Source organism: Gymnodraco acuticeps, unplaced genomic scaffold (assembly GCF_902827175.1).
Source record: "Gymnodraco acuticeps unplaced genomic scaffold, fGymAcu1.1, whole genome shotgun sequence".
NCBI lineage: Eukaryota > Metazoa > Chordata > Actinopteri > Perciformes > Bathydraconidae > Gymnodraco > Gymnodraco acuticeps.
Window position 1 is genome coordinate 1,380,824 of NW_022992232.1, and position 12,981 is coordinate 1,393,804.

At 41.1% G+C, this 12,981-nt stretch overlaps 1 protein-coding gene and 1 pseudogene across 2 annotated transcripts; both read left to right on the forward strand.

The window, feature by feature from the left end:
• The first annotated feature begins 1,232 nt into the window (after positions 1–1,232).
• On the forward strand, positions 1,233–5,884 carry tmem100a (transmembrane protein 100a). 2 transcript variants are annotated; one of them, XM_034206191.1, is made up of 2 exons: positions 1,233–1,482; positions 2,986–5,884. In XM_034206191.1, exon 2 carries the CDS (start codon positions 3,076–3,078, stop codon positions 3,475–3,477), a length of 402 nt encoding a protein of 133 aa, XP_034062082.1. In that variant the 5' UTR covers positions 1,233–1,482; positions 2,986–3,075; the 3' UTR covers positions 3,478–5,884. The 2 variants fall into 2 exon arrangements, with proteins under 2 accessions (XP_034062082.1, XP_034062083.1); XM_034206192.1 differs by having other exon boundaries at positions 1,464–1,576.
• Positions 5,885–8,200: 2,316 nt separating this feature from the next.
• On the forward strand, positions 8,201–9,302 carry LOC117539842 (annotated as a pseudogene).
• The last annotated feature ends 3,679 nt before the right edge of the window (positions 9,303–12,981 follow it).

Consider the following 12,981-nt stretch of genomic DNA (forward strand, 5'->3'; position numbering starts at 1 on the left):
ATGATTGTGCATGGACATAACAAGCCAAAATCCCTGTTGACATTCGTTTGTGTGAGATAATCAGTGTTATGCAACAGAGAGAAAATCTCTCATCAAAAGGGAAAGATCGGCTACAGTTTAAATGTGTCAGTGTACAGCAATAGGTGTGTGTGTGTGTGTGTGTGTGTGTGTGTGTGTGTGTGTGTGTGTGTGTGTGTGTGTGTGTGTGTGGTGTGTGTGTGTGTGTGTGGTGTGTGTGTGTGTGTGTGTGTGTGTGTGTGTGTGTGTGTGTGTGTGTGTGTGTGTGTGTGTGTGTGTGTCAGATCGTAAATCAATGGGTGTTGTTGAAGAGAGGGTCACACACAGGTCTTGAGTACTGGGAGAATGTAGTCATCACAAACATACAAATGGAAGACAAAAACAAAAAGATTGACGACATCTGTTTACTCTTCTCGTAATTCATCTGTGATGGATGAATTTGCTGGAGTGGCAAAAATGTATATATCTCTAAAAATAATAAGCAAAGAAAAAAATTAATATAAAGAGAAATTAACAAAACAATAAAAAGTAGATTAAAACATTTAAAATATAAAGAGAATCCCATGTTTTTAATTTGTTGATTTATTTCCCTGTAAATTTGTATTTATTTCCAAAAATGTGTCTTTAATAGAAATAATAGGGTCTCCCTTGAAAAAGAGATCATTGATCTCAATGGGATTTTACCTGGATAAATAAAGGTTTTGAATTGAATTGAATTGAATATCGTAACATAATTTCGTATAATATATTATAATTGTATATTATGTAATATGATATCATATAGTGTAATATAATGAATATAATATTCTATAATATCATATGATATAATAAAATGTAATTTATTATAAAATAATTTTAATATAATGTAATTTACTATAATATAATATTATTAACATAATATTATATTGACATAGTATAATATTATATTATACTATGTCAATATAATATTATGTTAATATGGCCAATTGTGAAATTGGTCTGTGCGTATATTTAGCCACTGCAAAAGAGTTCTGTTCGCTATAAAACTACATTTCAGTGATCAATTCTAAACAGTAAGGGAAATAAACAAATGTTGATTTCAAAATAATTGTATACAAGGGAAATCAATTGCAATCAATGCTCGCTACAAAAGGAGATTTATTTTGAAATAAATGACCGGAAGTGGTCTACCCCTTGCTGCGGTGGGTTTCACGCTGCAGTCATCGATACTTGAAATAGTTGTACTGAATGGGGATGGCAGTCCGAGCCGCAGCCCTGAACCTGAGGACTTCACGGGAGGACGCCTTTCATGAATGGGAGTCATATTCCAGCCCGGAAAGAGAAGCTGTTTGCGGTCGACTTCAACACAGAAGAAATCTTTTAATTAGATGAATCTGACTGAATATTTTATGAGCGGGTTTCCACTGAGGCGACGCTTCCCTGCAGCAGAGGAGCACTTTGTGCGACATGGAAAACTGCTGTGAGGCAAGTAACCTTTCTTCTGTCTGTACTCTGCTTTGTCGAGCTGTCAAGTAGATTTACCTCATTACAAATAACAAGCTGAAGTTTAAGTTTAAAGGTAAGTTATTTTTCTTATTACCAGGCTCCAAGTCAGTTTACATTGCCGTGGTTGCAGATTACTTTGCTAAAAAAGTATGTTTTTCTGTATTTCATTACTTTTTTTTCTTATCGCTAATTACAGTAGCCTTAGCAAACATGCTTATTATTACACACCTATCAGACATTGTAAAATACGCTATACTGGCTGTAATTTCATTTAATTACGTCTTATTTTATACTATAACTTGTTTTTTTATTAAACTGTTTTTGCTTCACATCTTGGACCCTTTTTCCCTGGTACTTTTTTTTCGAGTAACATTTCAAACTTACATTTTATGAGTACAAGGGATCAAGTGTGATCAAGAGCATTTCAAACAAAGGCTGATTTTCCTTCACATATGGTTTTGCTTTATAGTTGGCTTTAACGATAATAGCTTTACGGTTATTTTATAGAGCAGAAATGTTTCTTCTTCTTCTTCTTCTTCTTTTTCTTCTTCTTCTCTTTCTGATACTTGGTACAGATCTGGCAACCACTATGTTCGAAAGAAAAGTCCAGATTACTTCACAAGTATAGCATTATTTACATTCTAATAAATACAAAAATGTCAATCAAGTGTCTAAAAATAATGCAACATTTATTTTATGATTTCCCACGTTCCAATAAGATGTCCAATAGTCTTAACATCAAAGAGGTTTTTACAATCCTACACAACAAATAAAAGCATCAAACACTCATATTTGAAGAGCTGGAAAGAGCGAGTGATTTGCATTTTAGCTTAAAAAATGACTAAACAAAAAAGTTAGATATCTTTATAACCGTGGAAACTTTGTGATTGGAATTCTCTAACTAAATACCCACAATGATGTTGTTTTTTAAGTAAACTTTACCAAGCTTAAATTCTCAGGTTCTCCATCAAATTCAGCTGACACCTTAGTTTGGGAACGACATGTCAGACTTCTAAACAACCTTATACAATTCTACAAGAGATACATTTGGCCCTCTTAATAAAAAAAGTAAGCATTTTAAAGATAGCATACCTGACACTACCCATTTATTGTCACTGACTCTTGACGCGATGGAGGAAAGAATGAGTGCTTGGGAAATTGCTGGTGATTTCGAAGCTCCTCGCATTTCACGGAGCAGTTTGTAATGCCATATCCTGCGCTCTCCAGGGAATGTCTCAGCTCGTGCAGGGCTGAGTGGTCCTGCGTCATTCAGACAACTCCTCTGCCGGGGTCAGGGGGCGGCGGCTGGGATTGTGCAAAGAAGTTACATTAAAGCAGCGTGTGGGGGGGGGGGGGTCAGAAAAGTGTTGCTGAATTGTGAAATGTGGTGTCAAAATCTACCAAAAAAAACAACTATTTCTGGAAAGTCTTTGTCATGTGTTGAGTAACAAGTATGACTTTTGCAATTTCCCCCCCACACAGACTGGAACACCCTAGCAAGGAAGGGAGGTAAAGGGGCGACAGCGAAGGAACCATCTGTGGTTGGTTAACAGAGGGTTTCTAATTCCTGCAATGCCAGAAGAAGCTAATGAGGACGCCATGAGAACGCCAGTGACCCCAGAGAAGGCCAACAACACCGAGAGTCCCGCAGCCACCCAGGTGAACATCCCCCTGGTCAATGAAGTGCAGCTGACCGCAGCCACGGGGGGGGCCGAGCTCTCCTGCTACCGCTGCACCATCCCCTTTGGCGTGGTGGTCCTCATCGCTGGCATCGTGGTCACCGCTGTGGCTTACAGCTTCAACTCGCATGGATCCACCATCTCCTACTTTGGCCTGGTGCTCCTCTCGGCCGGGTTGGTGCTCTTGGCGTCCAGCGTGGTCTGCTGGAAGATGAGACTGGAGAGGAGGAAGAAGGAGAGGCGGCGGGAGAGCCAGACCGCCCTGGTCGCCAACCAGAGGAGTATTTTTACTTGAACTAGAAGTTGGACACCTGGTTTTCTGGGTCTGAAAAGGCCTGGTTTTGAGAATGAGTTGGAGAACCATGGATAAAATACATCAAAAAAGACAAGAACCACAATCACTGAAGACAATATGTTCAGGACGCTTTAACTTACATTTTAATTTCAGGATTGATTTATGCACATAAGCTTCCGTCTATTAAATCGTGGGACCCTGTATGTCCAATTTGATGGTAATAATTCATCTTCTGTTTTCTGGGCATGACCAGCTGCATACAGATGTTGGCTAGCCTCTTCCAACCTATAAAAACTTTTTTTTTACCGCAGACTCTATACGCCCAGACCTTAATGCTTTGAAGACATTGTAAGGGATTTATTTGTCAAACAAACGTCGAGCATCTGGCCAACTGGGAACACAGCCAAGAGGAATGGATCACAATTAAGATGAATTACCACCGTGTAGAGGAAGTCTCCCATTAATCTGCTGTTGGATGTGGCGGCTTTGATTCTAAAGAGAATGTGTGCTTTGAAAGGCACAGGAGAAGGAAAGGGAAACTGGAAAATCCAGGACAATAATTCATCCTTCATTTACTTCTCCTCAACTGTTTATGAAGTGTCAGCGTTCATCTCACAAGGATTGTCTGCTATGGAAGTTTATGGTACTCAATGTGAGGATTTTCCTTCAAATCTGCAAATATTTTCTCAGCAAATCGGATTAGATGGCACACGATATTTTACTCAGAGAGAATGTTTAACGTTAAATACGTATTCTCTCAAAGCACTTTGATTTAGGGCTGCAACTTACATTTTTTCTACCTGTCCATACATTTCTCAGTGAATCGTTTGGTCTATAAAATATCAGAAAAAAGGGGAAAAAAAATTCTCAAAGTCTAAGGCAATGTCCTTAAGATTCTAAAACCCAAAGAAATTCACTTAAATATAATATAATACAGAGAAACATTTTTCATGTTGGAAAAAGCATTTACTAGCACTATTACATTAAAACGTACTTTAACGATTATAGGGATATCAAAGTAATTGCCAATTATGTCAATCGGGTAATCTATTATTCAACAAAAACTATTGCAGCTCTACCTTGATTATCTTAATCATTATACTCAGTATTAAACAAAATCTATAAAGTGACACTGAGTAGATTTGGCAAATTGTAGACATCAAAAGGAATATTGTGTATAGTGTTGATTACTTATTTTCCAGTGTACTTCCATACTGTAAGGAAAGTATCAAATGTAACATATGTTTTTTTGATGTAATCATTTGCATGTATTAACAGGACGTGATGAGGTTTAATAAACTCATTGATACTCAAATGTGTCATAGTTTCACAGTTGCGAAGAACGATTTCAATGTTAGCTAGAACCAGATAGATGCTGGCTTATTGGGTCGTGTTTTTGGTTAGTTAAGTATCATAATGTGTTTGCGACAGAGCTTATTTTCTGCAATATATCAAAAGGCAGTGAAAAATTCCCTTTGTTTTTTATCAAGGGACACATTCTGTCAGCCTACACTAATACGTCATCACTGCACCACTCTTTATCTGTGTTGTTCTGGAGTCACAGCAAGATTAGCCTAGCTTGCTACGCTAGTTGCTATAGTTCTCCCTTTCTCTTGTCATCTTGCTAAGCTAAACTTAGCTAACTACGTTGTGACTTCAGCTCCGTACATGAACAGAGGTGAAATTGATATCAATGTTATTATTTTTACTCTACAAGAAAGCACATAAGCTCATTTCCCAATATGTTGAACTGTTGACATTTTGATAATGTGACAAGATCTTGCAGTTCCATTCTTGAAGGTAAACTTCACCTCAAAATTCAAGGAAACACTTGGTCAGTGGTGGAATGTAACTAAGTTATCAATTGCTGTACATCATCAGTAGTATTTTGTCATACTTGTACTTTAATTGAGTAGATCCATTTTATGCTATACTTCTTTTTCACTACATTTTGGAGGCATATATTGTTTTTACTCCATATAACATTTATTTACTCCTAGTTACTTTTTACATATAAAAACAAGATATGCTGATATGATAAGATTCAGTACTGTACTATTGATCTACCCAGTATTTGAAAAATCTCTAAAATTGACAAAATACAATATTGTAATGCTCTTACTGCTTTCTGTACTTTGACTTAAGCAACATTTTGAAGGATCTGAGTACTTCTTCCACCACTGCACTCTGTGAGAAGTTGATAAATGATAACTTTGAGAAGTGAAGTATTCCTTAAAGAATCACGTTTTGTTGCTATTTTTTAATTTTTTATTAAGATACAGTACCATATATTGAACAGTAGACCAACGGTATAATGATGAAACTGTCTTCAAATAAACATCTTCAGCATTTCTGTGCTGAAATGTAACATTATTACTGGCCGACATAAACTGATACTGTCTATGAATCTGTGCTTCTTTCAATGTTTATAGGAAATATGAATCTTGATGAGTTGACGTCAGTGTTTGTATTAGGTTAAGTGTTGGAGAAGTGATGAATTATTACACAATCAGATCTTTGCTTTCATGGCTGAATATAAGGAAGTGTGTCTTTCTCTGATGACGTACATGGGTTTGCCTGAGTCTTAACACACATAAACATCTGATTGCTTAAATAATCAAACTGAATATAGCTTTTTTTTATACTTTGAAATGTAATTTCAGTTAAGTGAGTTCCCGTAGTTTTCAGAAATGTCATCAGCAGGGTTAATTTAAAGGTTCAGTTCATGATGATGGAGCGTCAGCTTCAGCGTCAGACAGGCTAAGACTGACAAAGACATTGGAGTCCTGCGGGAGTAAGACTGACAAAGACATTGGAGTCCTGCGGGAGGCACGTGGGAGGCAAAGAGGAGGCAAATCCTACTTTGATTGAGCTAAAGTATCGCTGGTGTTTTATTTTATTTGGTTGTTTAGCCCCTCATGCTATAATCATGTGTATTTTCTCCATTCCTTTTTAAGTGTCGTAATCGATATAACCGGCCTGCTCTCGTCTATCCCACATGCTCCACTGAGATCCAACATCTAGTTTCAGGCAGCCTGTGGAACTGCCAGTCAGCTGTTCCTAAGGCTGACTTCATCTCTGGCTACGCTTCCCTGCAGTCTCTGGATTTCCTTGCTCTCACTGAGACGTGGATTACTCCATCCAACACATCCACCCCAGCAGCTCTCTCCACAGCATATTCCTTCTCCCATACACCCAGACCCACTGGCAGAGGAGGTGGCACTGGTCTCCTGCTCTCTCCCAAATGGAGCTTTTCCCTCTTCAAGCTACCTAACTTCACTCCTTCCACCTTTGAATTCCATGCCGTCACAGTAAACCCATCCTATACAATTAACCATTGTTGTTCTTCTACCGTCCACCAGGCGCCTTGGGGGACTTCTTGGAGGAATTAGATAATCTCCTCTCACACATCCCTGAAACTGGCCCTCCCGCTGTACTTCTCGGAGACTTCAACCTCCAGACAGGGAAGATAGACGAACTAACATCTCTGTTAACCCGCCTTTGCTTTCTCACTGTCTCCGTCCCCACCAACTCATAAAGCTGGCAATGTCCTTGATCTCATATTCTCAAGGAACTGCGCTACTTCTAACCTCTCTGTAAACCCGCTCCACACATCCGATCACTTCTTCATTTCATTCTCTCTACCCCTTTCCAAACATAACAAACTAATCTCTTCTCATCCTGCACCTGTCCGCCGTAACCTTCGTTCCCTCTCCCCCTCTACCTTTGCCTCATCGGTGCTCTCAGCCCTCCCTTCCTCGGACTCGTTCCAACTACTACCTCCAAACTCTGCTGCAGAAACTCTCCTTTCTACTCTCTCATCCTCTCTGGACTCTCTCTGTCCTCTCACATCTCGGCAGGCTCGTCACTCCCCTCCTGCTCCCTGGCTAAATGATGCACTGCGTGCTAATAGAACCGTCCTTCGGGCAGCAGAGCGGAAATGGTGGAAATCCAAACACCGTGACGACCTCCTAACCTATCAGGCTCTCCTCTCCTCTTTCTCTGCTTCGATCTCTCAGGCAAAAAGCACTTTCTTTCAAGATAAGATCCAATCTTCCTATTCCAATCCCAAAAAACTATTTTCCATCTTCTACTCCCTCCTGGACCCCCCCAAAGCCCCTCCCCCCTCCTCCCTTCTGTCAAGCGACTTTGTTAACCACTTTGAAAAAAAGGTTGATGATATTCGCTCTTCTTTTTCTGACTCACCTCTACTCACCGCTGGGTCACCAGACCCTCCTTTCACCCACACACTGACCTCCTTTTCCCCTCTCTCTCCAAGTGAGGTTCTTACCGTCATTACCTCTGCCCGCCCCTACCACCTGTCCTCTGGACCCTATCCCTTCAAACCTCCTTCAGACTATCGCTCCTGATATTCTACCGTTTCTCACCCATTTCATCAACACTTCTCTAACTTCTAGTCACTTTCCAAACAGTCTCAAGGAGGCAAGAGTAAACCCTCTCCTAAAGAAACCCACTCTCAACCCGTCGTGATGTTATAAACTACAGGCCTGTCTCTCTCCTCCCGTTCCTGTCTAAAATACTTGAACGCGCTGTCTTTAAATAACTCTCCTGTTATCTCCATCAGAACAACCTTCTGGATCCGCACCAGTCTGGTTTCAAGGCAGGTCACTCCACAGAAACTGCCCTCCTTGCTGTCACTGAGGAACTGAACACTGCTAAAGCAGCCTCCCTCTCCTCTGTCATCATCCTTTTGGTGCTGTCTGCTGCATTAGACACGGTGAATCATCAGATCCTCCTTCGCACTCTCCAAGAACTTGGAGTTTCAGGCTCTGCACTTTCCCTCCTCACCTCATACCTCAAAGACCGCACCTACAGGGTTACTTGGAGAGGGTCCGAGTCCGACCCTTGTCAATTAACTACAGGGGTCCCTCAGGGCTCTGTTCTTGGTCCCCTCCTCTTCTCCTTGTACACAAACTCGCTCGGATCAGTCATTAGCCCGCATGGTTTTTCATACCACTACTACGCTGACGACACCCAATTAATTCTGTCCTTTCCCCGCTCAGAGACCCAGGTCGTCGCACGCATCTCTGCTTGTCTAGCTGACATCTCTCAGTGGATGTCTGATCATCACCTCAAGCTCAACCTTGACAAGACTGAACTGCTTTTCCTTCCGGGAAAAGATTGTCCCACTCTTGACCTAACAATCAACATTGGCACCTCTGTTGTTTCCCCGACTCAAACTGCAAGGAATCTGGGTGTGATCCTAGATAACAACCTGTCCTTCACTGCAAACATCGCTGCTACAACCCGCTGCTGCAGATACACGCTTTACAACATCAGGAGGATGCGTCCCCAGCTGACCCAGAAAGCGACGCAGGTTCTGGTTCAGGCTCTCGTCATCTCACGCCTAGACTACTGCAACTCCCTCCTGGCTGGTCTACCTGCATGTGAATTGAATGTGCCATCCGACCTCTGCAGCTCATCCAGAATGCAGCTGCTCGCCTGGTCTTCAACCTTCCTAAATTCTCCCACACCACACCACGCCGCTCCTCCGCTCCCTTCACTGGCTTCCGATAACTGCTAGAATCCACTTCAAGACAATGGTACTTGCTTACCATGCTGCGAATGGATCTGGCCCTTCCTACATCCAGGACATGGTTAAACCGTACTCCCCAGCACGTGCACTCCGCTCTGCATCAACCAAACGGCTCGCTGCACCCTCGCTGCGAAGGGGACCCAAGTTTCCATCAGCAAAAACACGTGGGTTTGCTATCCTGGCTCCAAAATGGTGGAATGAGCTCCCCATTGACATCAGGACAGCAGATAGCTTACACACCTTCCGGCGCAGACTGAAAACTCATCTCTTTCGACTCCACTTCGAGCGATATAACTATTAACAAAGCACTTATATACTAATAAAGGGCTGGCTTATCTAAAGCCAGTTGAGTAGCACTTGAAATGTTTTTGCTCTATGAAGCCTGATGTACTTATATGATTCTGTTTTCCTCAAGTTTGTATTTTGTTGGTCGAACACACTTATTGTAAGTCGCTTTGGATAAAAGCGTCAGCTAAATGCAATGTAATGTAATGTAATAATGTAATGATGAAGACAGAAATACGCCTGAAACGCATCCATTGGACTCCTTTGTTTACTTCCACGACAAATGGCACATTTCCACTGCAGCGGGGTAGCCCCGTTTAAGTGTCCCTAAGCGTCCTCGCTCAGGCCTCGGGCTGCCTCGCTGGCCGTCCGTGGCCGTGGCGCATTCCCATTACAGTTTAGGACCTGGGGTAGCAACGCAGTGTAGGCGGGGCGATCAGCTTTTTTTTCACATTTCGAGTTGTTCCGTCGAGCTCCCGCTGGATTTGATCATCCCCACTGAGATGTAGGAACGTCGTCACCTCCTCGGTCGACCACGGTGTGCTTGTCTTTGACGTTGCCATTTTTGTAGCTCCTCCGTTTACAAAAATGCTGTGCAAGCTTGCTTCTAGATATATATGCGACACTAGGGATGATCTTGCGCGGGATCTTGTGACGATTCTCTCTGACCAATCAGCAGTCGAGAGTGTTGACATCACTAGTTCAGCCCTGGCCCTGGCCTGATAGAACCACGATTTTATGGGGCCGGAAAAAGAGGGAAAAAGTACCCGCTAGCCGGTGCTACGCTATATGGAAAGGCCACCAAAAACTGGCCTGGCCGCTTGAGGACGATTAAGGACGCTTAAACGGGGCTACCCGCTGCAGTGGAAATGCACCAAAAGTGACCTCATTATATAACACTCGCTTAGGCTAGCGCTCCAACACATTGTATGTGATAGGCTAAGGGGTGGCACATCTTCAAGTGGTTGGACATTCACAACAGAGCCGGCCAGCTAACCAATCAGAGCAGACTGGGCTCTGATTTCAGACAGAGGGTGAAAAGAGGTGCTGTAGCACAGGCAGTTTGAGAAAAACATGTTCTTGAACATTAAAGCATGGAGATATGTCACAGTAAAGATACAAAATACAAATATGAACCTGAAAATATGCGTATTAGGGCCCCTTTAAAGTAGTAATCCGAAACGCTACAGTCAAAACATTGTACTGAACCGTTTTAAGCTATTTGCTTTCATTACAAATAGTGGAAAGAAATAATCAAAAATACATCTTTATTTGACTAACTTTGTATCTGTAGATTTCTCCTTAATGACCAAAAGTTATCAATAGAAAATGCTTTATTTGCACACTTAAACATAACATTTCAGAGAACTTGCAACACAAAAAACTATTCTCTTAGTGGCAGTAATTGATGAGGGAAGTTTCATGCTGACATTACTCTTCTTGTTTTTTATTTGTTATCAAATTTTCTCCAGAATCAACCTTTAGCAGCAAAACCAAAGCTATAGCTAGACATTTCTAGACTTAAAGTGTTTTGGTTTTCTTATCATTGAGGTGAACTGACCCTTTAACCACATTTCCAGGATGTTTATTATAACACATTTTAATGCAACCTTAACATAATAGGTTGTAATTGCTCTTTGTATCATTTATTTCCCCCAGTTTATATTATTGTCTAATTATAATCATCTTCCCATTTTCTTCAATCTTCTGCAGAAAATTAAAGCTATACATTCTGTGCGGTAAAAGGAAGTTGAACTCTCCGGTTTGACCCTGTTAGGTTTAAAATAGCCTGGACGTGTATTTATAGGTAGCATTTGCGTTGTTATGCGTCCCCGTGACACCAGACACTACAACTAAATGGTTTTCTTGCGTCAGAGGAGAGCCGTCAACACACTTTGTCACTTTTGGGAGATCACCACCACACAAGCAATCATCCTGTTTGGCCTACAGTGTGTGGAGATGCGAGTTAGGATCAGTAACATTTATGGGACACATGACACGCTGAGGGGTCTCCTGCCTGCTTGTCAGGTTAGAGGAAGGCAAAGTGAAGCTGGAAAAACGGGTGACTTGATATGAAGTTTGACAGGTGCTCTCCACCGGCGTCTTTAGCCTCTTTACACACTGCTGGCAGGGCTGTGTGCGTCACTTTCTGTGCCTCGCGGGGTTGTCATTCCACTCAGTGCCACGCTGCCTGAGTTAGTTTATCAATAAACAAGAAGGCCATGAAGGGGAACTAGTTACAACACAGCAGAAGAAATACTATATTTGAAGCAGTGGGGTAAAGTGACTTAGTACATTTACTCAAGTACTGTACTTAAAGTGGACCTATCATGCTATATTTGAATAATATATTGTAGGACCATACCTATATAAAGCATGTCTGTGAAGTTTTTTTTTCAAAATACCAAACAGATTATGCATTTTAGCCATGCCTCATTTCGCTCTATTTGCTCTATTCCAGCCCTGTTTTTGCAAGGGCTGATTCTGTGGCAAATGAGCTGCAGCTGACCACGCCCCCCTGCAAAGGAGGGGGGCGAGGCACGAGCGTCATGTTACCATGCTGTTACCATGCTGTTACCATGCTGTTACCATGCTGTTACCATGCTGTTACCATGCTGTTACCATGCTGTTACCATGCTGTTACCATGCTGTTACCATGCCACGGCAACCTCTCATTCCCCTGATAGGTGGAGAGTTGCCCATATAGGCGGAGCACCCAGTTTCTAACGTCAGAACAATTTCAAATCTGTATCAGATCCATTGCAGCCCCGTTTCTAGAGATTTGGGTATGGAGGAAAAGAGAGAGGGTTGTGTTTTCTGACACTTGGTGAGTTCCCTGACACACCCGGGACACATATTCATGTATAAAAGATGTACAAAAGTGCATTTTGCATGATAGGTCCCCTTTAAGTAACATTTTGAAGGACTTGTACTTTACTTGAGTATTTCCATGTAATGCTTCTTTATACTTCTACTCCACTACAATTCCGGGGTAAATCGTGTACTTTTACTCCATTACATGTATTTAATACCTTTAGTTACTTTGCAGATGTGGATGAATGATGTGAAATATAATCAAGTCTTAAATCAGACTTTAGTTCCACCTGGAGTAAATTCACAAACTACCCTGCAGTATACAAAGTCATTAAAACTAGCTGCACCTTTACCAGCTTTGAGAACACTTTAATGATCAATCAATATAAAACATGTAATATATATTATTCTGAAATGGACCAATCTACAGAATGAGTACCTTTACTTTCGGTACTTTAACTATATTTTGATGCTAATACTTTTGTACTTTTACTTGAGTAACTTTTTGAATGCAGGACTTATATTTGTAACAGAATATTCCTACACTCTGGTACTTCCATTCATACGTATTAAAGTTTCAGAGGGAAATTCACATGACAGAATGAAAACACAGGAGAGGTGGGAAAAAAACAGCAATATTGAGAATAAAATATATTTTAATAATTCTTTCTTTCTTTCTTTGATCAAAGATGGAAGAAAATAGTGATGTAAACAACATTACTAACGCTGCTCCGGAAGTGAAAATAATTGAAGTATCTGTTTATGTACATTTATCATTATTTTCCATAATTTTTCTTCCACTGCTTCGTCTGTTTTTTTATTTGATCTCATCAAATCTTTTAGCTTGA

Coding starts and splice junctions, on each gene's coding strand:
- tmem100a (XM_034206191.1), top strand. CDS start 3,076: ATGCCAGAAGAAGCTAATGAGGACGCCATGAGAACGCCAGTGACCCCA.